This window comes from Protopterus annectens, chromosome 12.part0 (genome assembly GCF_019279795.1).
Source record: "Protopterus annectens isolate FY-2018-M chromosome 12.part0, PAN1.0, whole genome shotgun sequence".
NCBI lineage: Eukaryota > Metazoa > Chordata > Ceratodontiformes > Protopteridae > Protopterus > Protopterus annectens.
This window is the reverse complement of record NC_056746.1, coordinates 1,145,918,410-1,145,946,340: the sequence shown is the minus strand read 5'-3', so window position 1 is coordinate 1,145,946,340 and position 27,931 is coordinate 1,145,918,410. Positions and strand designations below refer to the sequence as shown.

The 27,931-nt window shown below is 40.5% G+C and overlaps 1 protein-coding gene across 1 annotated transcript in view; it reads right to left on the bottom strand.

Annotated features, from left to right (window-relative positions):
• LOC122817035 (ER degradation-enhancing alpha-mannosidase-like protein 2) overlaps positions 1-27,931 on the bottom strand; it is a 516,571-nt gene that overhangs the window by 171,820 nt on the left and 316,820 nt on the right. Inside the window, exon 8 of the mRNA XM_044090167.1 lies at positions 14,484-14,608. Coding sequence (XP_043946102.1) covers positions 14,484-14,608 — 125 coding nt within the window. The remainder of the gene's footprint in view (positions 1-14,483; positions 14,609-27,931) is intronic.

Here is a 27,931-nt window from a genome sequence, read left to right as displayed (position 1 = left end):
GCTCCCAAACTTTATACCACACAAACTACACTCAGGCACCTCTCCCAAACATCCCCTTCAAACTTCAACCACCACAAACCAGGCTACACTGCACCAATCACTCTTTCTATCCTTGCTCCTAATCTACGGGAATCCTTCTGCATCCCCAGTTAAAGGAATTACAATCCCCCTTCTACAACTTCAGAGATGAACTTAAAAAATTCCTCCATTCCAAATCAAACTGTACTTGCCACACAGTAGGCTCTATCACCTAAAAGCCTCTCAACCTCTAACCTCACTCTCTCTCAACTACTAACACCTCTTAACTCCACCTCCCAGACTCTCATAACCCTGCAGCACTTCCAACACGATCATCATCATCATAATCTTCTTTTGGCTGTTCCAGTTAGGGGTCGCCACAGCGGATCATCTGTTTCCATTTCTTCCTGTCCTCTGCATCTTGCTCTGTCACACCAACCGCCTGCATGTCCTCTCTCACCACATCCATAAACCTTATCTTAGGCCTTCCTCTTTTCCTCTTACCTGGCAGCTCCATCCTTAGCATCTTTTTCCCAATATACTCCGCATTCCTCCTCGGCACATGTCCAAACCAACGCAATCTCGCCTCTCTTGCTTTGTCTCCCAACTGTCCAACCTGAGCTAACCCTGTAATATACTGATTCCTCATCCTGTCCATCCTAGTCACACCCAGTGCAAATATTAACATCTTTAATTTTGCCACATCCAGCTCTGACTCCTGCCTTTTTGTCAATGCCACCGTCTCCAACCCATATAACATAGCTGGTCTCACTAGCCTCTTGCAGACCTTCCCTTTCACTCTTACTGGTACCAGTCTGTCACAAATCACTCCTGACACTCTTCTCCACCCATTCCATCCTGCCTGTACTCTCTTCTACACTCACCATTACTCTGAACTGTTGACCCCAAGTACTTAAACTCATCCACCTTTACCAACTCTACTCCCTGCATCCTCACCATTCCTATACCCTCCCTCTCATTTACACACATATATTCTGTCTTAGCCCTGCTGACCTTCATTCCTCTCTTCTCTAGAGCATATCTCCACCTCTCCAGGGTCTCCTCAACCTGGTCCCTACTCTCAATACAGATCACAATGTCATCTGCAAACATCATAGTCCATGGGGCCTCCTGTCTGATCTCATCTGTCAATCTGTCCATCACCACTGCAAATAAGAAAGGGCTCAGAGCTGATCCTTGATGTAATCCCACCTCCACCTTAAACGTATCTGTCACTCCCACTGCAGTCCTCACCACTATCACACTACCCTCGTACATATCCTGTACCACTCTTACATACTTCACTGCCACTCCCGATGTCCTCATACAATACCGCAACTCCTTTCTAGGCACCCTGTCATATACTTTCTCTAAGTCCACAAAGACACAATGCAACTCCTTCTGACCTTCTCTGTATTTCTCCAACAACACTCTCAGAGCAAACATTGCATCTGTAGTGCTCTTTCCTGGCATGAAACCATAGTGCTGATCACTAATCATCACTTCCCTTCTTAACCTAGCTTCCACTACTCTTTCCCATACCATCAAGCTGTGACTGATCAATTTTATCCCTCTGTAGTTAGTGCAGCTCTGCACATCACCCTTATTCTTAAAGATAGGTACCAAAATACTTTTTCTCCACTCCTCATACATCCTCTGACTTTCCAAAATTTCATTAAACAATCTAGTTAAAAATTCCACTACCATTTCTCCTAAGCACCTCCATGCTTTCACTGGTATGTCATCTGGGCCAACAGCCTTTCCATTCTTCATCCTCTTCATAGATGTCCTTACTTCCTCCTTGCTAATCTGTTTCACTTTCTGGTTCACTATCTCCACATCCTCCAACCTCTCTCTCTCATTCTCTTCATTCATCAGACCCTCAAAGTACTCTTTCCATCTACTCAACACACACTCCTCGCTTGTGAGCAAGTTTCCCTCACTATCCTTTATCACCCTTAACTGCTGCACATCTTTCCCAGCTCTGTCCAACTGTCTAGCCAATCGGTACAGTTCCTTTTCTCCCTATTTAGTGTCCAATCTCTCATACAACTCTCCATACGCCTTATCCTTAGCCTTCGCCACCTCTCTCTTTGCCATGCGCCTCATCTCCTTATACTCATGTCTACTTTCTTCATCTCTTTGACAATCCCACTTCTCCCTCGCCAGCCTCTTCCTCTGTATACTCTCCTGTACTTCCTCATTCCACCACCAGGTCTCCTTGTCCTCCTTCCTCTGTCCAGATGTCGTACCAAATACCTTTCTAGCAGTCTCCCTTACTAGTTCTGCTGTAGTTACCCAGCTATTCGGTAACTCTTCACTGCCTCCAACACTATGTAAACTTGAAATATAATCATGTAAAATGTAAATTTCTGTCATAATTGTTACTGCATCTACTAATTGTTACTGTACAGTTTTCATGTTTTGCTATTTCTTCCCCCAACCTGTTTTTCACGGTTATCGTCCCGGCCCTCATGACCCATCTGTGCCAGGTCCACCAGCTACTCTAAGCCCACATGACCTATTCTAGCAATCAGATGGGGGCTGGTCGCAGACAGAGCTGGATCATGGTCAAATGGAGACTTAGGCAGGGTAATGGATTAGGCCCCCCCAGACACATACACAACAGCACCCCCGGCAGCAGCCCACCCATAGCCATTCCAGTGTCCCATTACCTGGCTATTTCTCCCCAAACCTATCAGTGTGCATACTATCTTCTTCTTTACTTCTAAATGATTACGGATATTTGGATTTAATTTAAAACTTTTACTTCAAATTTTACACAACAAACACTGCCAGACATTTGCTAAACAAAACAGTACAGTCTCACAATGAAAGCATATTTAATATTAACAGTAAACTTCCCTGCCCCTGAAATTCACATTCATTTAAAAAGCATCGAAACCTACATTCAAAGAAAAGGCATATGACTAGCGGTGGATTAAGTTCAGCTTTGGGCTGTCGTCAACCCACATGTACCTTGCACAAGTTTTTAGGACCATGTATACATGCATACATACATACATGCGTTCTTTGATTCATCTTCCTGACTGCATTCAATTATATTCCTTATATAATACAATACAATTTGTTAGAGTGCGTTAAATTTGTAGTTTTGAAAATTTTTTTACAGTAAGCAATAAAACAAAACATATGCACCAATAAATATAAAAACTGTCCATTTCACCTATAAAAGGCCACTCAAACTTCTGTCATTACAATTCACCAACATCAGTCAATATACACAATCTCTGCAGAAGTAAAAGCAGTCTGAATAATTCCACATTAAAGAGACCTGTAACTAATGAAGAGATTGCTGCTAGCAAACGGCTTTATATTTCAGTATTTCATCTAGAAATTCATTGCCTGCTGCCACTGAAGAATAATTGCCTATGTTAGGTTAGAAAATGGTAAGCTGCCAATATTGTAATAGGGGAGGGAATGGATGGCAAACTGACAACAGGCTCATAGTTATACTGCATCTAATCCAAAGGAGTACACACTCAAGATTGCAGCAACCAAACCCCGTCCTACAACACAGTGTCAGCAATCCAGCTACATGGTGTGAAAGTAGAACCCACAGCCTTTCTGCATCAAAAGCAAGTATGCTACCTGTTGTGCTCCTAACACTGCTTTCAAGTTTTATGGCACAAACAGTAATAAACACTTCCTAAACAAAACAGTTGCACAGTGAAAACAGATTTAGCATGAGAAGCAGTAAATTCCTCTTCCCTTGAAGCTCAAAATTCCTTGAAAATGTACTGAAAGTCACTTTCTAGTAAATGCACTTAAACTCATATCTTAGTAGTCTTGTAATTGGTGTAGAGGATTCAGACTCTTGTCTCCTGTAACCAAGGTTCAGGGTTTGAGCCTGAGCAAATTAATTAACCTGCCATCCCTATCTAGGGCATTTTGTGCACACATACACACACACACACCTTCTGATTGTTTGTTTCAGAAAGAAACAGATCTCTTGCCTTTCTGAACATTTGTTTCAGATAGAAACAGGAACGTCTTGTATTCAAATTTAGCATATGGATGCAGACACAAGGGAAGCACATCGAGAAACACACAAGGAGTTCTTAAAGAAGAAAGCCCTTAAAGAGGACAAGCAATTTTTTTTTACTTGAAAAAATGTTGTGGCAGGCAGACCCCCTCATCCCCCCCCCCCCCAGCTAGCAGGCCCGTTGCCTAGTGCTAGTCATGGATAACAGGTAACTAAGCTCAACACAAGGGGGCTGCACTCTTGAGAGTGCCATCTATGGATGATGTGTTAAAACTTAGCCCCCCCGTTGACTTGACTTGGTGAATAGCTGAGAATGAAAAAGATTCCATGGCACCAATTGAAAAAAAGCTTTTTTTTTTTATCCCCAGGATGCCTCTAAATAGCATGAACGCTGACTCTCAGGGCTTCTGGAATTACTATTTAATTAACCAGCCAAACAGGCTTCATCCTGGATGAATGAGGCAGGCAACACAACATCCGTCTGCACAAAGGTAGGCCATATACAGACCTTGGAAACTACAGACTCATTAGTCTCACTAGTCTTATATGTAAAGACATGGGAAGAATTATCATGGAGATGATTAACAGAGATATAGTAAACTCCAGACACTTGGACCCAACCCAGTTTGGTTTTGTCAAGGGCAGATACTCAAGACTCACCCTAGTGGACTTTTTGAAAGGTCACAAAAAAATGGAATGGGGGGAAATTCATTCACACCACTGTGCCGGCCTTGACTTGGCCAAAGCATTTAACATTGGCAAACTTGTTGTCATTGGAAAGAGTTAGAAGAGGTCAAGACACATTTCCTATGATAACTCCATGGGATAACCTAGGAGGTCCAGGACAGGAAGTTAAAGTTAGGTCTGCCTCCTCTGAAAGAGGCCAGTCCAGTGTGAAGTCCTCAGGGATCCAGTCCTTGGACCCGCTCCTTTTGGCAGGCATTTACTTCTTGCAAGTCAAAGTCTGAAATTGCTAAATTTGCAGAAAATTTGAATAGGATGATTGCAAATTATGAGCTGTCATGAATCTCACACTTACACAAATGTTCTTCTGACAAAACTGACAACAAAAGAACCATGGACTAAAATGGAATAGTAACTAAAAATGCATAATACTATCCTTAATTGTCTCCTAAGTCTTCCTGGTATCATACTGACAACACACCAACACACACCCCTTATGGACAGGGTAGTAGTCAGGTAAGGAATAGTAATCATAGATTCTAATCATGTAACATTTCATGTCTCTACCACCAGGGTGGTAGGAAAACATATCTCTAAGTCCAAGAAGTCATTCAATCATATGAAGTCATTCCATCTTCTGTCATTATGCTGCCAGCATTCATCAGGCCTGTGTACCAGTACAATGTCACCTTGTACCATGTGTACTAACCAGGCCTTTTGGGGAGATCTGCTTCTGCCATCCTTAAAACAAGAGATCTATACCCATCATCCATAACTAAAACTTAAAGCATTACCCATTCTTAGAAGGACCTGCTGGAGAGGTACAGATCACACAGACTACCCCATCTATAGAACAGGCTCCCCATCCTATCCCATCTATATCCCAAACCCCCCCCATGTGGCAAACTGGGATAACTGATGGGAATGGATAAACTCATCCAACTGCTGGACAAATCACTTCTGGACAAATGGAACCCCTGCCTAACACACAGGTCATGCAACCTGTAAAACAGTCAAATGTCCAATCCCACGCTTACACTTATCAATCAGCCTAAGGCTTTAAAAGACGTTTGGTCGTTAGCCTAGTAAATACCTATGAGCCTATACACTGCTAAGTCAAAATTTGTACAATAAACTTCATGTTTACATATAATGAACATGGGTGCACTCACATATTGCAATGAACAGTACAAGTTTCATTCACTTTATACAACGTACACCACTAAATGTGGATGCACAAAAGGAGAACAACGTAATTATACATTTATATACAATACTCAGGGTTACATTCCTGTTACAATACAAACAATTACTTCTCATTGTAACAATTAATAGTGGTAGATATCTGTGTGCAGATTTCACTTTTAGATTCAAGAAATCAGCTGTGTGAAGAATATTCTGTAACACTGCAGCAACAGATGCTGATGATTGTAAAACATTTGTGACGGCAAGAATTAGTTTACAACAAATTTGGGTGAGGGGGTGGAAGAGTGGGAAACAGATTTCAGCCGATAGGGAAAAAAGTTAGGCGGAAGCATGGGTGATATTATCTTAAGTACAATATAAGGTGGAGTTTAGCTCAGAGAAATGCAGATTCACAAATAGGTTCATAGGTGTGTACTATTCTAATGGCCCTGGAGCCTTTAAAGCCTAGCCCATAGGATTACTCTGGCATTGTGCCACCCGACCTTAGTTCCCAAGTGCCTCCGTCGAGCAGAGCCACTGGAGTGATCCCTGGGGTGAATTTTCTATTTCCCATCCACTCATCAAGATTTCTCCTGACGAGGGCCAGTGAGGTGCTCTGTTTGGCATGTATGGAAAGTCTACTCCATAGCATGGGCAGTCTCTGGGTTATGAACCTGTCCCTCCAGTACGTTCTGTTGACTGTGGTAATGAGGTTGAGGTCTATGGAGCGTGTGGTGTGGAGGGATTGGGATTTCTTTAGATGTAGCATTTCTAACAGATTTGGGTCAGACATGGCTTTGTAAGTCAAGCAGAGATCACCTCTAAGTAGGCGATATGAGACATAGAATAGTTGGGAGTTTTTTGAGTCTGTCCACATATGACAAGTATTTAAGGCCTAGGATCCTCTTTGTGAGGTACTTTTGTGGCCTCTCCAGTTGTTGCAGGTGTCTAGTGAGGTACATGACAAATGGGGCATTGTACTCAATGATTGGCCTAATGAGGGGAAGAGTAGAGGGAGACAATGACCTTTCTTCCTGAATGCAAAACCCTTAGTAATGAGATGCACCACATAAAATGTCTTTCTGACCACAGTGGCAATGTGGTGGTCAAAAGAGAGGTTGCTGTCAACCTGTGTTCCCAGATCTCTTATAACGACTTCTGTGTTCAGTGGACTACCATTGATGTGGTAATTCATGGGAACTGGGTTTTCCCAAAGGGAATGACGACACATTTTTTGGCATTGAGCTTAAGGCCATGGTTTTGACACCAGTCGTCTGTCTCAGTGAGGCCTTTCTGTAGGATGTCAACATTACTCGGGGAGATAATATTGGCTCCCAACTTGCAATCATCTGCGAACTTTGTCAGCCAGAGTCCCTTCGTGTTGGCCTGGATGTCTGAGAAGTAGATACCAAACAGGAGATGACCCAGGACCGGTTCTGGGACTCCACTCATGGCTGGTAGGAAGTCCGACTTGGGAGTCAGCATCTTTCACACTGTGAGTTCTATCTGTGACCCAGTTTGCATCTTGGTTCTACTGGGTATGGCGAGATTCATGCATTTGTATACGTGTTCATACAGTGCATTGGTGTATGAGTCGGTGGTCATACAACTATTCTCCATTTGCATGGGTGTCATGAAGTTAGACACCTCTGTTTTTAGGAGCCCAAAGTTAGCTTTGGAGAAGTTTTTCATGGTGGTTACCTTTGTGTGTGTGTGGGGGGGGGGTGTGGATTTCCAAGATGATTTGTTTGTGGTAGGATCTAACTAGGGAGGAGTTGACTATTGGTGTAGAGCAATGGTCGCCCATGTTAGAAATGATCAGGTCAAGAATGTTGCTACCTCTAGTGGGAGTAAGAATGCACTGGTCAAGGGCATTGGAATTAATTAATTCCAGGAAACGTTGTGCAAGTGTATTGGTACACGAGTAGTTTTCCCAGTTAATGGAGAGGTTGTTGAAGTCACCCATTATGAGAGTGTCAGGTTGGACCCTAATATTCTCCAGGGTGGGATGTTTCTCAGTTTTGGTTTAAAGGATTTCAGTTTATCCATTTGTCTGAGAGGAAGAGGGATAGAGTTGCACTTTTTAGAGATGCAGTTGGAGTACAGGGGAGTGAGTCTCCAGCTGAACTGTTTGATTTGGTTACCTGTAGCTGGCGTTTGTCTATGGAGAGCAAAATTCTATATTCTATTACTGGAGATGTCGGAGGTTACGCCATTTAGGGGCAAGCAACATTCTGGTTTGTTAATGAGATTATAAGTAGTCACTAGCTGTGAGAAGGTTACGAAGCATGAAAATTCTCTCCAGTTTAACTGTTTCAGGGCCAGGCAATGGTGTGCTCTGTGAGGTAAATTAGCTGCAGATCTAGCAGGTCTGTTACAGTGTTGTTCTAGTTGATGTTTCTGTTTAGATTGTAGGTTTGTGAAAATGGGAGCAGTGTAAATAAGTGATGGAAGAAGATGAGTTGAGGCAATGTGCTTTCTGGCATTATCAATTAAATATGGTTTGATCCTATAGAGGGAGCTGTGTTTTTTAATGTTTTTCTTTAACTGCCTGTTTTATGTGAATGTCAAAGTTCATGCTTTCATCTATGAATATGCGTAAAGGTTTGGTGAAAGTAACAAGTTAAATTTTTGTGTGGCTTGATGAGGTTATACTGTAAAGTTCTTTTTGTGCAGTGAATTGTTCTGGAGTAAATAAAATGAATTTACTTTTACAGTTTAGAAGCAACTGAGAGTCCGTTAGCCATGTTATTTATTTATTTATCTATTTTACATTTGTTTACCGGGATACTCCATCTGGGTGTAAGCCTGTTTTCAGGGGAGTCGCGGGGAGAAAAGCTCCAAAAGTAAAATTTACAAAGACAATGATATAACAGAAAAAAAGTATACTGATATAATAAGACAAATACAAATATACACTGGCATCTCATTAAAATCAGAGGATCAAATAATAGTATACTTTGACATAAGCATTGTTTTTTTTTTACATAATAAACATTTGAGGGTAGGTTTAGTTCTGTTAGTCAGGTTAGCATAGATTAAGAAAGGGGGGGTTCAAAGAGGTTGAGATTTCTGGCAAATTAGAAGGGGTTTACAGCTGGCTATCATTCTTGGGGGGGGGGGTTATGGGTAGGGAATAAGACATACAGGGAAGGGATTAGCCTGGGTTGATGCAGGAGCAGATCCAGTTGCTATATAGGTGGTCTTTCACCTATTTCTTGAATTGGGTTGGGTATGTAATGTTTAAAATATGTTGGGGAATTGTGTTCCAGGTTTTAGAAATATGGTGGAAGTAAAGGTTGTTCCCAGCCTTGTTGTTGCTTTTGGAGACTTGTAGGAGGGTTTTGTGTGTAGATCGGAGTTGTCGAGTATTAGTATATCGTCGGAGTAATTGTTGTAAGGCTGGGGTTCTGTCTGCTTGGTATACTAAGTGGTGGGTGATAATGAATTGGGTGTAGATAAGGTGTTGGGGGAGTTCTAACCATTTTAATTGTTGTAGGGCAGAGCAGTGGTGGGACCTGTGTGGGGAGTTCGTAGCAAACCTGGCTATTTTGTTGTAGCAGAATTCAAGTCTGGGTGGTTCTGTTTTGCTAAGTTTGGTGAGGATGGGGTAGGGTCAGATTAGAGTAGATAGGAGGTGTGTTCTGGTGATGTCTAGTCTGGCTTGGTTTGTAAGAAATGGCTTAATGCGGTAGAGAGCCTAGTTTGATGTGAGTTTTTTTAATGGATTGAGATAGACGTGTCAAATTTCATTTTGTTATCAACAATAAAACCTAGTAGCTTAGTTTGGGAGGTGACGGCTATGATTGTGTTATTTGAGGAATGGATGTGAAAAGAGGTTGGGGGTATGGTTGATTTGGTCAGGAGAAAAAGCATCAGCTTGGTCTTGTTTGGGTTCAGTATAAGGTTAGCTTTGTTTAGCCAAGATTCTACTTCCATGAAGGATTGTTGTGTGATGTCCTCTAGCTGTGTAAGGGAGGATGCATTACATAAGAGGGTAGAGTCATCCGTGTATTGGATAACTAAAGTGAGAGGGGTGGGTTTATACAACTGGTTAGTGAATATGTTGAAGAGTAGGGGGCCTAGTATGGAACCTTGTGGGACTCCAGTGTTAACAAGGAGAAGAGATGATAGCTCCTGTTTCCAACTAACAGTTTGTTGCCGTTTGGTTAAGCAGCTGTGGAACCATGCTAGGGTAGAGTGCCTAAGGTTTAAGATGGCTACCTCTGACAGTAGTTTCTGGTGAGAAACTGTGTCAAAAGCCTTGGAGGTGTCTAAAAAGATGGTGGAGACAAGTCTGTTTTGGTTTCTGTGGTGGTTTACAGTGTTGGTAAAACTGAGGAGGGTGGCTGTGGTGGTCACGAAAACCATGTTGTGTGTGAGAGAGGAGGCTGTTGAATAGAAGGCGATTTAGTGCAAATCTCATTTTAGCAAAATGGGAAGAGAACTGTATTTTGAGGTCTGTATATTTCAGGTACTGGACCCTCTATAGGAGATGTTTGGACGATATATGTATCCTATGGATGGGTACCATAGAAAAATTACAGGAATTTATTGTGTATATTAATAACACAACCACTTTTTTTAAGCTTTACACAACTCTTCACATGAGAGACTACATTACCTGGATGTGGAAATATATATGAGTGAAGGGAAATTTAACTCAAAAATTTATAGAAAAAGTACATTTTCTAATTCCTTCCTACAATTTGATAGTGCACACACACACATTACAAGAGGAATATTGTAAAGGGGGCAATATGTGAGTGCAAGTGGAATGATGTCAGCTGAAGACGACTTTAAGGATGAAAGTAAGACTTTGGAAAAGTTTTTAAAGAGAGGGGTTACCCCAAAGAGCTGATGTTTGAAGTTAGAGAAGTATATGAAGGAAGGAAGGAAAGGTTTAAACCCATTTTAGGAGAGACATTAACAAATAAGGGAGATTTGAAACAAGACCAGGAGGATGAATTTGGAAAGGCTTTACTGCTGGAGTACAATGCCATTACTGGTTTGACCAAGAAGATTATGAAGACAGAATGGGAAAGGTTTTGGGGTTTTACTGATTTAGGCGAAGTTCCCAAGGAAGGGTTGAAAATAAGTGTAGAGAAACTCTCAGAACTTGAAATTTCTCCTGGAAAATGAGTACAAGCACAATATAGATAAAAAAAGGAAAGGGACCTATAAGTGTGGACATTGTTCATAATGTAATTATGTGTCAAATAAGGACCATTTATTTATAGCCAGCAGAAATAGGTGGATATGGGGGGAAAGAATTTTCTAATTGTGACTCAGCAGGACTAGTTTATTGTGCAACTTGTGATGAATGTCGTTCTTTTTACATAGGTAAGACAGAACGCAAATTAAGAAGAAGGATCTATGAGCACAATTATGACATGCAAACAAAGAAGGAAACAAATGCTTTGTATAAACATATTAGAGAATTTACAAAAGCACGGTATGCATTCATTGTGTTAGAGCAGGTGACAAAAAATTAAGAGGAAGGCTGTGGGAAGAAAAAGTGGAATATAAAGAATTATGGTGGCAAATAACACTGCAAGCCACTACACCACAAGGTCTGAATGACAGTATTTGCCCCATTGTTAAAAATGAGAGCTGCTAAGCTGTGAAGAATTCTAAATGAAAATGTGTTCTTTAATTCCTGGGTGTATTATTGACTTTGAACCAAAAGATAGAGCCCTTGTACTAATATTCACAGAATTTTAACGTTTTTTTTTTGTATGTTTGGTTTTTAAAAACATAATGTGAATATTTATTTATTAATATGGCACTTGTTGCACTTTCTCCTACTTAGTTTTTTAGCAGAAGTTTTAATAAAAGCCTTTAGGGTATATTTTAGATAATTTAAGATGTTTTAAATGTGCAGTTTTATTAAAAGGTTTTTAGCAATGTTTTAACAGTGTTCTTAACCTCAACCCATGGTGGTTACTGACGCAGCACTTTCACTGTTTTTTCTTCAGTAACTGATTAATTGGAAGGAGGATAAAAGTTAGGTGATGATGTAAAGTCCCCATCTGAGGAAGTCTGTGTAATAGGGATGAAAACACAGTGTCTGTAAAGCGTTTATGTGCTGGATTGTTTTATATTAAACTTTGGACTTTAAAAGTGAGAGAGCACTGTTTTTTTCCCTTTCTAAGGTACTATCTTGGATTTTTGGGTTTTAGTAACAGTTTGGTGCCTTTTTTTCAGCATTTCACAGTGATATATATATATATATATATATATATATATATATATATATATACACAGATAGATATATGCACACACATATGCATATACACAATTAGAAGTATCAGAAATGGAGGATGTAGAACCAGTACAGGTAGAACTAGTAAGCTGACATAGCTGCTTATTTCACTACATAGTAGGGGCTAGAATTTATTTCTTTACTTTGTCATTATAAACATGCACAAATGTTTTATACATCATGCTATCAAACTGAGATGTATCAATTTTAACAGTATGTATTTATGATAAACCTTTAGCTGCATAGGTGTACATGCTTTGTACTGTATGAATCTTCAACCTATGCATTTACTTGTCTAGGTGCTGCCCAGGGATGTGGCTGAAGAGTTCTTAAGCCACTCAATCTACCTAGTTAATAAAGACAAATAAAGAGACAAGTAAGGAGGTAAATAAATAAATAAATACACAAGTTTAACTATCATATTAACCTGCTGTAGGAAACCAATGGCTTCACTGTGCAAACAGATAAAGCCTTAACTATGGCCCCGATGACCAATGATTAATTATTAGTAGCCTGAGTGCTAGAGAAGCTAGGCAGACAGGGTAACAGTAAGCCCTCCAAACAGGCTTCCCCAACCTAGAAGGGAGGCAGCCCAGCTCACTGCATGTCCAGCAACCAGCAGAGGTAGATGTTACAGTGTGCAGCAGTAGAGGTGAACATGTGTGCACTCACCAAGCTGAGTTCACACAGCAGCAGCTGTAATTCAACACATGTACTGAAGGATGCACGGATCACAAGGGCAGCACAGAGACACCACTATGCACATCAGCCTGCTGTGCGGGACTGCTAGGGCTAGGGGAAAAATACTCTACTATGGCTAGCCAGATGATCGCTCTTGCTCCAGTTAACGCTCACAACAAGGAACAAATGAGAGATAAATTGGAACATGGAGCCTGAAGATCAAAAGGCATAGGGATGAAATGGAACTTAGAGAAAAAAAAACAACAGCAGCTAGACAACTCCATAGCATAGAGGGATAGAGACATGAGTATGCAACAGACACAGCCAGAGTTCGAGTAATGGTTTGGGTGCCTATAAAAGCTGGATGAAGAGAATGGGATTTAGCAACTGTTGCTGTCTCATTCATCCGGGGGGGGGGGTCGGGTTGAGTCAGGCTCACCATAGATGCAGCCTAGCAGGGGCAGTAGGTATTCACCCAGTGGCATTCTGAGCCAACCAAGCTTGCACTATCACAATGCATTTTCACTAAATAGCCGAGGAAAAAAATAGCATGTGGAGGCACTTTTTCCTTCGTAAGGTAGCTACTGTGGGTTTGAGCAGTCACTGTGGGGGTAGCCCCCCCAAGACTAGCAAGCTTGTTCACTTTCTAGCACTTGAGTCTCATCAGGAAGCAGAGGGTTGATGGGGGCTCCTAGCCAGGAACAAACTGGCTGTAGGACTCTCTCCTAGCTCAAGAATACCCATCGCCTGTTCTCCAGGAATGAATGGGCCAAATAGGCAAAGACAGAGGCACCAACAGGCAAGGTTCTGGGAGAAGCACAAAACAACTACATCAAAATACCAAACAAGGATTTTATAGCTAGTAGATCAGATGTTATCACAAATGCATGTTGGCGTACAAAGAGTTAAAACTAAATGAGAAGTACTAACCTATGCTGGTATAATGCAATAACATTCAATACCTCTAGTGTTACATCAGTGCTTGCCTCCACTTCAACTGAGTTCCTCATCTAGTGTGGTATATTACTGGACAGTAAAGACACTAAACGTTTTCTGGAGAGAAATTCTTAGAAATGTCATGCTTCAGAAAGATAAGTACTTTTTGGGTAGTGTATTTCACCTATACCAGGTCTCTTAGTCCCCTGACTGTGACTGATTACTCTGCTCAGTCATTCTTCCACAAAAGAAGAAAATTGGGAGGCAAGACACCAGACAAAGCAATCACTATGAGAATGGAAGATGGCTTGCTATATTCTCTCATTGACCAGTGAATAAAACCATATGCATGATATCCAGCAACATAAAGCAAGGATAGAGGTTTACACATGCATCCTCAATATGGACTTTAGTTATCATTGATCATACCTAACATAATACTGCTAGTCTTTACTAAGGAATAATCACATAGTGCAAAAAAAAAAAAAAAAAAAAAGAATCACTAGTAGCATCCCCTAAGCAAGAGAGGAAAAGAAGACCTCTGCTTACTTAGTCCCCTTTCTCTCTGCTGAGCCTTCATATCCTTGGCTTATAATCAGACCCTAGATATCAACCATGTAGGGAGATACCCCACCTAAGGAGGCCCTCATTAATGAATCTTAAATTCAGCTTTCACAGTCAGTCACTAGAAACACCTGTCAGACTTACCTGCAAACCAGGCCAGTAAGAATCAAGAGACTGAAAGATGGGCATAGAGACTGTTCCTTTGTGCATCTGAACCCACAAGTACCAGTCATCAAACTTGGTGTAGTTCTGGATGACTTTGTTATATTCTGGAGAACAGAAAAATACAACATATGAATTCTGACTCAACCGAAGATTTAATAAACCTTCTTTTAAAATCACTATTATGTAAAAGATCTACTATACAATACAGAGACCAAGCATTGGAATTGAGACAAACAAGGTCAGATACCAACAAGCTACAAAGAATGTAGCCAACAGTCAGCATACCACAAATGCATTAGTTACCATGAAGTTTGAAAATATTGCTACATTACATCTGTTCATTTCCTTGAGACAGATTCTCAAACAATTTACAATTGGTGTGGCGTACCTATTCAAGCAGTTACATGGAACTTGATTCTGTAACAGGTTTTGGGATTTCTTAAGTCACATAAGCTGATGAGGAATCAAAGTCCTAGGAGCAATTCCAAAACCACTAACACAAAATGCCATAATACTGCAAAACGTTACACCAACACTAAATGCCACTGTAAACTTCCAAAGTAGGTAGGTTGCCTATTCAAGTAAAAGGGCTTTTGTGGTGTTCTGCAGGTGGCTAAGTCTCTGGGTCCTTGGAAAATAGCCATACATGTGTGCAGAATGTTTGTACAGCATGTTGCCCCCTGTGTCCATAGGGGAAATGTAAAATCCAATTAATCTACAAAACTCTGACTAGAGCGGAGTACCACAGCTCCACAAACTTCCATTACTATAGTTTCATCTTTAATACTACATGCATGGCAGAGTTTTACCTGTCATGTGTAAAGTATTACAACTGACAGATAGGTAGTGGTGTGAGGATATCTGACTTTCAGGGACCTCAGCAGCTACATGGCAGGCTCAGCAGTGGTTAGTTTATGCTAGTAACAGACAATGTCATGCAGGAACATAGCATGCTTCTGAATTTCATTACTGCTTCCTGGCACAGCATGCATTTAATACTTTTGAGACTTTGGCATAGTATTAGGACCACCCCACTGTATTACATCACACAATGATGTGGAGCTGGATTTTAGTTTTGGGATCATGCTGCAGGATGGCAGAGGCCACTGTATTACATCGTACAATGATGTGGAGCTGGATTTTAGTTTTGGGATCATGTTGCAGGATGGCATAGGCCACTGTATTACATCACCCAATGATGTGGAGCTGGATTTTAGTTTTGGGATCATGTTGCAGGATGGCAGAGGCCACTGTTTTACATCACACAATGATATGGAGCTGGATTTTAGTTTTGGGATCATGTTGCAGGATGACAGAGGCCACTGTATTACATCACACAATGATGTGGAGCTGGATTTTAGTTTTGGGACCATGTTGCAGGATGGCAGAGGCTCTCAACAAAGCTATCACAATTGTTTTGAATCCTACTCCTTGTCTTGGTCATGACATGTAGGTAACATTTGTTGTGCCACTGACACCCACAGGATAGATCAATGCCAGCTATGATGCGCCACTACCATACTTAATGCTGCCTAATCCTTCAGTATCAAGTCTGGACACTAGAATGATGGAATGCATAAATATAGACAGCGGTAACCCCAACAGTCCATTTTTTGACATCTTCAGCTGGTTATAAATTATAGACCTCTTCTAGTTTAATATACTTACAGTGCATATTTAACACTTTTTGTGGCTCTGATGAATACCTTATTTTACAAATTTTATTTGCAGTTATTTAAAGATTCAAGTCTGTTTTTACTGTCAGCACTGGCTAGATATAAAAAATGATTTTCCTGTGATGGATGGTTATATCAAAGTCCATCATTTTATATACTGATTGTATGACTTCTAAGTGCTTTCTATATGACATAGCCTGCAAAGGAGCACTGCACTAGCTACCAGTGCTTCCAGTAACCATTTTCAACATTGTGTGTGTGTGTGTGTGTGTGTGTGTGTGTGTGTGTGTGTGTGTGTGTGTATATATATATATATATATATATGTATATATATATATATATATATATATATATATATATATATATATATAGATATATTATTATACACAAACTTTTTCTGTATAGACTTTATTCTTGTGTACAAAAATGATTCTTAGCTGTCTTTGTCCACCTCCCACAATATAAGATGTACATAGGAAAAATGGAGACATGTTACTTAGTTGTTTTAGGACACAGTACTGCAAAGACTTCCGGCTCATGCATGGCATGCGTGACCCTGTACTCTTATCCTAGGTACATCACAATGATTTAACATGGCATTTTTGAAAACATGCTTGCCAAGTCAAATCAATCAATCAGTTGCCAATTCTTCTGATTAATTTTTTTCTTTCAGTTTTGAGTAAAATTTACTTAAATGCATTTTAAGAAAGAGTACCACTATTTTCTCACATCCTTTCAATGTTATAAAAAGAGTTCCTGTTCCATAGGAATTTTGTCCTGTGCATCATGATGAACATACAGGGATGATTAAATTTTGAAGCACATTTCAAGAAAACGTCCAATGGAAGACTTCTGGGATCAATTTACCACTAACAGCATTATGACTTGCCTTGTTCTGAAACTTCTGAAGATACAGTCTTGATATAAGACCACTAATGCTGTCCCTCCTTCATGCTATTACTATTCTATACTTCCTATTCGGGAGAATGAAAGCTAGTTTATCAGACTACAGAGGTATTTTCCAGACATACTTCTCATATGTTCAAATTTTTGCCTCACATTTTTTATCTTTTCCTCATAAAATGTGTGGTTTTCTGGTAAATCACTGAGGACTGAAGTCACTAAATGATGACATACATCTGAGTTTCAGACTGCATATCCTTCAGAAAATGTATGCTAAATGAAAACCGGCTGTTCCAGCAACTTTCCCGGTTTATAAGAGCAGTACTTAAAACCTCCCTATTTTTGGGCCGCCCCCCCAATACACACATTATTTTAGGTTTTGTCTAGATTTCCTGAGCTAAGAGGCTGAGAGGTATGTTTCCAACTTTAAAAAAATCTAGTTAGGATTCAAAAGGTACCTACACATTGTATTGACTGGTTTAAGGATATGCTACCAGATGCTAATTAGGTGATATATTCTCTGCAAAGTCCATCAAGTTTTCTTTTTTGTAACACTGCACTACCTCACAATAAATTCAGCAATCTTTATGGTCATTTCGTTAAGACAGTGCCTGCTTCTAGCTCTGCTTTTCTCATAACTCTTACTTTTTGGCATCCATCATTAAAAACCAACAAATTAATCTATTCACCACTCCCATTTTTTGTTGGAAAACCTTCTGATATTAAGCTTTTGCTTACTTTTATAAAAATGTCTTAATACTTTCACATGCACATTTGATGCTGTTGGCTGTACATTTTCATGAACTGCAGTTGCTTCACTGATCAGGAGTCAGACAGCTTAAGGTTTTGCATAAAATAAAGCTGTTGAGTAACTTTTTGCACAAAACTCCTTTTCTAATTTAGCAGTTAAAGCAAAAGATAAGGCAAAAGAATAACCAAGAAATTCAGAACATGTGTCCGTGCAGCCTAAAAGGTAATAACAAACACATGAACTGAGCTCACGTAGTGTGCTAAACATGTACCATTTGTTTCCAAAGTCTTTGCAATAATAAAACAGCTACAAAAAAAATCAAACAAATGTAATAAGTAACCAACTGGAAGGGCATTATTTACACAGCAGCATACACCGTGTGCTTACAGAATGGGCTGTCAGTAAAATTGTTGTGTTTTACTTGCTATTTTTTTTTAATATATTTTTGATGTAAAATAGTTCCTCCTCCTAATGTTTCAAACTTGCTATAGTATATGCAACTGGTGTTGGAGGAAGCATTTTACATCATATATATATATATATATATATATATATATATATATATATATATATATATATATATATATACATAAAACATATATACACACACACAGGTATTTATTTTTTGGTCCTCTACTCCTAAAATGTATAGTCTGCTGCCAGTCATTGGAGACTGAAGTCACTAAATAATGATATACTTTTTTGAGTTTCAGACTATTTTCTTCTGAAAATTCATGCTAACACAAATAATGTTATTTAAGCAACTCTAATTTTATGAGAGAAATATTTAAAATCTGTTCCTATTTTTAAGCCTTTGTTCTCCCTTTATTTTAGACTTTATCCTGGTTTCTTGAGCTAAGAGGTTGAGAGCCATGTAAACGTCTTTACTGCTGCTGCCAGTGGTCAATCTCACTCATACTCTCTCTCTTTCTCCCACCACACACCTGCACTTCAGAAAAAGCATGCTAACACAAATCATATTGTTCAAGTAACTTTTTGATTTTATAACAGCAATATTTAAAATATGTTCCTATTTTGATCCTTTGTTACCCCCTTTATTTTAGGTTTTATTCAGATATCTTCAGCTAAGAGGTCGAAAGGTAAGCAAACCTCTTAAATACCTCTGCTGCCAGTGCTCAATCACTTTCACCCTTCACTCACACACACACATATACACTTCTGCATTCATGCAAGCAAGCACGCTTGCACTCAAACATACAGACAGAAAAGCAGACACACACACACACACACACACACACGTTTAATTTATTCTTCACACTCACTAAACAGCAAAAGCACTGCTTAGCAAGTGTAAAATAACACCTCGATTGATCTTGCTCTCACTCCCATGCATGCATACACACACACATACATTTATTTTTCCTTTTCTTTATTTTACACTCGTTAAACAGCATAAGCACTGCTTAACGAACGTAAAATAATGGTGACCATTAGGTTATTTTCAATCCAAGCTACATGGCAGCTTAATACACTGCCATGAAGCAGTGGACTCATTTTTCAGCAGGCACTACCTGTAGATTAACACCCTGATGGAGAACGTTCGTTCTCTAATCAGGTTGCCAATCTAAAGGTCGCCCATTCTCTAAGACTAAATCATTCCCTTTTTAAACTCAGAAACCTGTTTGGCAGCAGAAATATTTCAGAAATGAGTAAAAAATGGTCAAAATTTAAATAGAAGGGATTCAACTGGCTTCTAAATGAGAACCAATACTAAAACAATATCAGCGTACAGGTAAAGTGAAAGGGATACGGGAATCCTAACAAAGATCTGCTCTGGTAGAGTTTTTAGAGTTTTTAGCTAGAAAAGATTGTTAAGAGAGACTGTATAAATGGGAGGACATATGCAAAAATGCCAAGTATGCAACAAAGTCTAGAAGGTTTAGGATTTTTCTTGGAAGTGTTTGCATGGGTATTTTTATACCCCAAGCAGACTCCAAATAATTTTCCTTAGGAAGATGGCAAATGTTGGAGGTGTGATGAGGAAGAAAGAGGTAAGTGGGAACATGCGTTTTGGGAGAATAATGAGTTTGGAGATTTAAAAAATTCCCTACAGAGTACTCTTTCAGAAATATTGGGTGAACAAATGGTTTTAATTAAGGGAATTACTCTTTTCAGCTGGGACATGGGATCCAAATTGCCTAGACTTACCAAGACCCTGTTCAGTTTAATTCTCTTGGCTGCCAAAAAAGCAATTACTAGAAAAAAATCAACTGTATTTGAAGTAATGACTATTGTAACAGAGATAAAAGAACGGGAAGTGGGATCTTTTAAAAAGGGAAGGAGTAAATTACATAGAAAAAATGGAAATTGTGGGAACAATACATGCAGAATAAATTCTGGAGGAGTGAGGTTTAAGGGAGGGCAGGAATTCAGCAATTTATGTAATGTCTGACTAATGATAGTTATAAAAAAGAACATATGTGATGTACAATTTATGTAATTGTAAATATGTTAATATGGTTTGTTTTTCTATATTAATGTATGTTTGCCTAGGTGTTAAGTGACAATTTAATAAAAGTGTTAAAATACTACAGAATAGTCGGGTGATTCCAGATAAAGATGCTCCAGAAAAGAGTTCACTAAATTTCAAGCACCTCAAAGTTTCATTACCAAAGCGACAGAAGTTTATTTCAGCTTCTTTCATATTCCAAAGAAAGGACATAACTGCTGTCCAATTCTGGACACTACCTCTTTAAATAAGCATCTGAAATTTTCAACATTCATGATGGCTACATTCCAGTGTCTTCTTCAGCTGAATTCCTGAAGGATCTGGGCTGTTTTAGATTTCAAAAATACTTAGTAGCTATTCCTGAATTCAAGTCACAGAGAAGATTTCTTAAGTTTCAGGTTAGTAAACACCCTCAAAGTTTAGTGTTCTCCTGCCCCTGGCTTAAGCACTGCTCCCATAGTGTTTTACAAAAGCATGATTTCAGCATTGGAAAATCAGGACAGTGGCAACTCCCCGTATCAACAAAACTTCCTTATTTAAGCCTACTGCTGAGACAGTTATTTGAATGATTTAAACTTGGTGATTCTTTTTTTTCTGATTTCTTAAGTCTGAAAAAAAAAGTCAGGATTTTATACTCTCCCTATGGAAAATGTTTCTGACAGTGATACTAGAACAGAGATCAGGAGAGAATTTTCCACATGAGGTAGAACATTCAGGATATGGTCTTCCTCTTTCAGCTTGCTCCACAGAAAGTGTGCCTCGAGCAGGGATTTCTCTTGTGATATTCAACCACAAATATGTTTACTAACTCTAAAACAGACCCTACAACAATTTCCTTATCTAAAACTGCTTCTGTAAAACAGACTGCTAATGTTTATCTCACTCCTCCACACGAGGATGTGAAAACTGTTGACAGATTTGAGAAGAAAATGAATTCAGCAATCCAAATTTTAAATTCCCAGGCTCACATAATAAAGTTTTTATTTCTGTCTTTTGAGAAGAGGTTAATCTTAACTTTCCTTTGTCTGAGGTAAAGAATTCCTTGAATGCCTCTATTTTATCTCTTCTCCTACAATTAAATATTCCTTACAGTGTTCTTATGATGCTGCTTGACACTAAGCCTACAGCTGCTGCTTCTGAGTCTCTGATGAGAATATTTACTTGGAGACGGTCTGAAATTTTATCAGAGGATTTTAAGACCAATATTTATATTCCCCCTTGGACTAGGGGGTTCTGTTTGGCCCTTCTGCAATTGAGGTTCTAACAAAATTTGATGAGAGGGGGAAGGTGATTCAAGGGGTGACAACTTCCTTTTTTAAAGCAAATAAAATTTTCTTTCCACATCAGCTCCCTTTTTCAAAAAACAATTCAAGCATCAAGGTGCCTCTAAATATGATTTTAATAAGCAATGGCATGGAAGCTCCAGAAATAAAGGAAAATCTTCTCAAAATCAAGACAGTAAAAAAAGGACAGAATAACTAATGGACTCTTCATACTCCCTCTCACTATAGCAATCTGCATCTTCCTCTGTGGTACCAGATTGTTTCAGACCCAGTATGCTGGTATGTACATACCGGGCAATACTGTTTTTCCAAGTTCTTTTAATTATGTCAAGTCCCTTCTTATATGTGTTATAAACTACGTACTTCCATAGCCTTAGCAAAAATGTTACTGGATTTTTATTATGGTTAAAAATGTTGGTGTCTTGCATGTGTCCAACAGTTAGCAATGGTTGAAAACATGCGTGGCACCTATGACTAATTTCAGCTTTTAACTAATACACTAAATGTCAGAGTAGTCCCTTTCATTGAACATTTCACATAATTTTATAAATTCACTGTTGAAAACCCTGTCACCACTTACCAACCTTAATAATCTAATCCCCTAGCCTTTTCTACCACAGTGGATGATTAGTACCGAAATGTAGGTAAGCAGGACTTTCAATATGGCTGCACAGTGATCAGCAGCTTAATTTTAGCTCTCCCAGTGTGAAAAAAGAAACTGAGAAATAAGAGCAAGCAATTCTGCCAGCCTGAGTAAAATTTGGTTACTGGCTATTAAGTACACTGCTTGGATGCCAGCAGAGAAGACATTTAGAAAACCTGAAAGAAAATCAACTAGAAAAGTGAAGAAAAAACATTGACTGGGAAAGACTCCTGCAGCTGTTCAGCAAAAAGCAGTTCAAGCTTTAGCGCTGGTACAAGACATGGCTTCCAATAATGTAGAGGAAAAAAATAAATCAAATGTATCCAAAAGTGAGTAGAATAAATGAAATATTGAAGTAGCATATCAACTCAAATTAAAAAAAAGTTGTAAAAATAGAAGCTTTAACTTGCTATTCAGATGAAATGACAAAACTGCAAAAATCAGATGAAATGAAGAAAAGGCTGGCTGAGTATGAGACTTTTCAAGAACAGTTGTTTCAAAAATGAGGGTGTTAGAAGACAGATCAAGCAGAGAAAAAGTACAGTTTTGTACCTACCATAAATGTAGAAGTCTGAGAGGTATGCATCTGCAGTCCTAACAAATGGGTTGTCCTGCCTCAGGCAACCCTTCGGTCGGCCGGATTCCAAAGTCTGGGTCTGGCCTCGGCTGATGTCGCACTTCACCCGATGTCATAGCTGCTGTGAATTGGGTATAAAGGCATCAGCCGACGCCATTTTCCTCAGTGTTTCTTGCCCCAGATGCCAGGTGCCCTCTAGGAAAGCTAAATTTGGATAAATGTAAATGATTCCAAACAGTAGAGAACAAACAAAAATAAACATGTATATACATATATACAAACAAATACACCATAATAGATTCCCCCAGCTAGCTACAAGATGGGCAAATACCCTAGGAGTACCGCAGAGGGAAGGAGGGTGGGTAATCCTGACTGCAGATGCATACCTCTTGGACATCTACATTTATGGTAGGTACAAAACTGTACTATGTCCTTCAAGGATGCATCTGCAGTCCTAACAAATGGGTAGATTACCATAGCCAAACTGGGGAGGAGGCACTAAGATGATTATGGTGTAGTTAAGATCCCTTGCAAAACAGCAGTTGCAAAACCTGCTCGGGATCTGGAGTATAAAGGTAGATTATAATGCTTGGCAAATGTATGCACGGAGCTCCAAGTAGCAGCTTCTAAAATGTCTTTGGTAGCCACTCCTCGTAAGAAAGCTGTAGTAGTGGCTGTAGCCCTTGTGGAGTGAGGTCTGATGTCTTTTGGAGTTGTCTTTCCATGAAAAGAGTAACAAAATCTAATGCAATTTCCTATCCATTTTGAGATGGTCTGTTTTGAAATTGCTTTTCCTTCCATTCCTGTTGCATATGCTACCAGAAGCTGGTCAGTTTTCTATTGTTCTTGGTTCTGTCCAGATAGTAGCGCAATTGCCTGTGCACATCCAAGGTATGTAGTAGTCTTTCCCCTGTTCTGTGGGTTGGGGAAGAATGTTGGTAGGTGGATTGCTTGGTTCAATGATACCCTGGAGACCACTTTTGGCATAAAAGTAGGGTTAGTTCTCAAGGACACTCTATCCTGATGGAAGATAAGGAAGGGCTGTACTGCCATTAATGCCTGTAATTCAGAAACCCTTCTTGCTGAAGTGATTGCAAGCAGGAAAGCAGTTTTCCAAGATAAGAACTGTAATTCTGCTGATGCTGCTGGTTCGAAGGGGAAGTGTTAACTTTTCCAGCACAAAGTTAAGGTCCCATGTAGGCAAAGGTGGCTTCCTTGGAGGCAATTCCTCTCAGAAACTGCCTGAGTAGAGGATGAGAGAAGACTGGAGGATCCATGTTGTATTCTGCTGAAATTGCTGATGCATGAATCTTAATGGAGGAGTAAGACAGGCCATTGTGGAAAAGTTCTGCTAAGTATTCCAGGATGTTAGCTATGCTTGCTAATGATACATTTTCTCCTTTTGCTGCACTCCAAATGAGGTATCTTTTCCATTTGGCTGAATAAGTCTTCCTTGTGGAGGGTCTGCGAGCCTCCAGGATAATGTCTTTAACCCTCTGAGATAAATCTGGGTTATTTTGTTTTATGTAATATCCCAAGCAGCTAGCTGCAGTGTTTTCAAGTTTGGATGTAGGATCTTGAAGTTGTTCTGTGTTAGCAGTAAAGGAACTAGAGGTAGAGGCCATGCGTGTGTCCGAGACATACTCCTCAGTAGCGGTACCAATGCTGCCTCGGCCAGTCTGGAGCTATCAGGATGATCTTTGGGTGATCTTCTTTGATCTTCAGTAGCACTTTGTGCATCAAAGGAAGAGGTGGGAATGCATATGCTGTCAGGTTTTCCCAACTGAAGGAGAGGGAGTCCACCTTCCAAGCAAGTGGGTGGTATGTCCTTGTGCAGAATTTCCTCAATTGGTGGTTGTGTGGGGATGCGAACAGGTCTATTTCTGGTAGTCCCCATTTCTTTGTAATGGATTCAAGATGTCTGGATGCAGCATCCATTCGTGGGCATCCGTGGTAGTTCTGCTTAAGGTGTCTGCTAGTATATTTTCTTTTCCTGGCACAAATATGGCCTGGAGCTGAATGTTGAGGTTCAGGGCCACATTCCACAGGTCCATTGCCATCCGGCATAGAGGATATGAGTGTGTGCCTCCTTGTTTGTTGATATACCACATGACTGTGGTGTTGTCCGTCCTTATCAGCAAATGACCCTGTTGAAGAAACGGTCTGAATGTCTGAATTGCCTGTTTCACTGCCAGCATCTCTTTTGATTTATGTGTAGGTTCAGCTGGTCTTGTGTCCATAGGCCTTGTATACACTTGTCCACCATGTGTGCCCCCCAACCGAGGTCTGAGGCGTCCGTGGTGATAGTCTGGCTTGGGTGAGGCTTGTGGAAAGGCAGTCCTCTGTTCAACTGACAGGCCTGAGCCCACCACAGGAATTCTTGCTTCAGGCATGGAATTATTGGAATCTGGGCTTCTAGACTGTGCTTGTGTTGAGACCATAAATTCCTTAGGTACCATTGCAACTTCCTCATATGCAGTCTGGCATGTGGAATCAATATTATACAGGATGCCATGTAACCCAGGGCTTGCAGGACTTTCCTTGCTGTAAGCTGGTTCTGTGTTGTTAATGCCATGAAATAGAGTGGTAGTTGCTTTTGCTTTTCTGCTGTGAGAAATGCCATCTGATTTGAAGTGTCCAGTTCTGCACCCAAGAATGTTATCCTTTGGGATGGTACCAGCCTTGACTTTTTCATGTTGACTGTGTATCCCAGGGCTTGCAGTAGTTGTATAACCTTTTCCAAATCTTTTGTTAATTTGGTCTTGTTGTCCGCTTGTATTAGGCAGTCGTCCAGGTATGGATAAATCTGAATTCCCTGAAGCCTGCAATGAGCAATTACTGATGCCAGGCATTTCGTGAATACTCTGGGCGCAGTAGATAAGCCAAAGGGCAATGCTGAGAATTGATAATGCTCTGATCCTGCAAGAAATCTGAGGTATCTTCTGCAATCTGGTCGTATAGGGACGTGCAGGTATGCCTCCTTGAGATCTAGAGTCACCAGCCAAGACTCCTTGCCCAGCATGGGAAGAAGTTGGTGTAGGGTCAGCATTTTGAATTTTGGAACAATGAGATATGTGTTCAGAGCGGACAGGTCGAGAATAGGTCTCCATTGGTTTTCTTTCCTTGGTACCAGGAAAAGTCTGGAGTAAAATCCTTGTCCTTGTTCCATAGACAGTACCTTTTCTATAGCTCTCATCCTTAGTAAGTGGTTGATTTGTCCTAGAGCATTTGTTTTTTGGTTTGGTGGTAGGTTTGGCATTCCTCTCTTTTTTGGTAGAGTGTGGAAGTGAAACCTGTAGCCTTTGTCTATTGTCTGTAAAATCCATTTGTATCCTGTAATGTAATGCCAGTTTACGGAAAATAAGGCTAGCTTTCCGCCTAAGGGTGCTTCCAGTTGTTCCCTGGTAGGCGGTATCAGAGTCAAGTCATTGTGTCTGTCCTGTGGAAGTGGTAGTAGCTGGATCTGTGGCAGTACTTCTCTGGTTGTTAGGCTGCCACTGGCGTCCCCTGTAGGCACCTCTGGATTGGCCTCTGCCTCTTGGGCGCCTATTTCTGCCCCTCTGTGCTCTGGAGGTGTCTGGAAAGGACCAATTCTTCGAAGGCCAATTTCTACTAAACCTCGGAGGCTGGACCTGTAAGAAATCCTTGACTGTTTGGACAGATTTTGCTTTTTCTTCCACCTTCTTTAGCACTTGCTGTGCAGGGGAGCCAAACAAACTTTGTTTCTCCATGGGAGCATCTAGGAGCTTTGACTTTACATGGTCTGGTAAGGATTGCTCTTTTAACCATGCATGCCTTCTGATCACTGTACCAGTCATAGCTGATCTAAAGGAAGCCTCCAGTGCATCATAGCCACATTTTAAGTAATGATTACTGACCTGCTGAGTGTTATGTACCAAATCTTGAAGGGACTTACGGTCTATAGGTTCAGGAGAGGACAGTTTTTTATTTAGCTGGTCTAACAAAAATTCCTGATACTGAATCATGTGGAATTGACAGTTTAAGGCCCTAGCCGAAAGAGTAGCAGAAGTATAAACTTTTTACCCCATCTCTCTAATGCCCTAGATTCTCTTTCAGAGGGAGGGTTTTGGCAGAGGCAGCTGCTACAGCTTTAGGGCCCTGTGAAATAGTTTCAGGATCTGCAATAGGAGCCTTATACAAGTGAAAGTGTGTGTCCGGGACCCTGTAATATCTGTCGGGCTTAGCAGGCGACCGGGGTAGAGAGTCAGGGGCAGTACAAGCATCATTAAATGCATCATCCACAACTGTTAGTACTGGAGGAATGGCTAAAGGCCTGTGCTGTGGTAAATGTAAAAAGGTCCTTAGCCTTTTCCTTGAATCTGAAAAGTCCTGGCCCTGCCATTGAAATTGCTCTCTCATAGCATGCAGGGTTTCCCCAAAAGAAAATTCCTCAGGAGGAGAGGCAGAAGGGATGGAGTCTTCTGCATCAGAGTCCTCATATGGAGAATAAGGGCCTTCTGGAGGATTTGAGTTTTCTGAATCATCCGAGGAATAATCAGTTGAAACTGGCTCAGGGGCTCTGCTCTAGGCCTCTTCTCTGGAGGGTTGAGAGGCCCTGTCAGGGTGAGGGTGGGATCCCCTGATCAAGGAAATGAGATCCTCAGCCAGGCTGAGCATTTGGGAACTAGAGGTAGGCCTGTGTGAGGGGATTTTAGCAGGCAAGGCCTTAGAAGTTTTAGCTGCTTTAGCCCTGGAAAAAGCCTTGATAGACATAGATGCAGGGGGCCTAGCAGCTCCACGTGCAGGAGTAGATATGTCTAAAGGAATAGTATCTGATAAATCCTGGGAACCTGCTACAGCAGGGGAAATTTCAGTAGCAGATTCAGCCATGCTGTGTGAGGCCTCGGCTATAGAAGGTATGCTTTCGCCGAAGGAAGAACCGTGGACTCGGTTTCAGCCGAAACCGAGACACTCGCGGTTGGCTTAACCGTGGTTTCGGCCGAAACCGCGGACCGCGAGTGTCGGTCCTTTTCCTTATGCTTTTTAGCTAATTGTGAAGTCGGAGTCTCCGACGGCATTTTGTAAGCAAAAGTGGAGCCGAAAAACTCCTCTGCAAACTCCGACCGACGTCTAAGTGTCCGTCGGTTGAAGGAAGCACAGGCT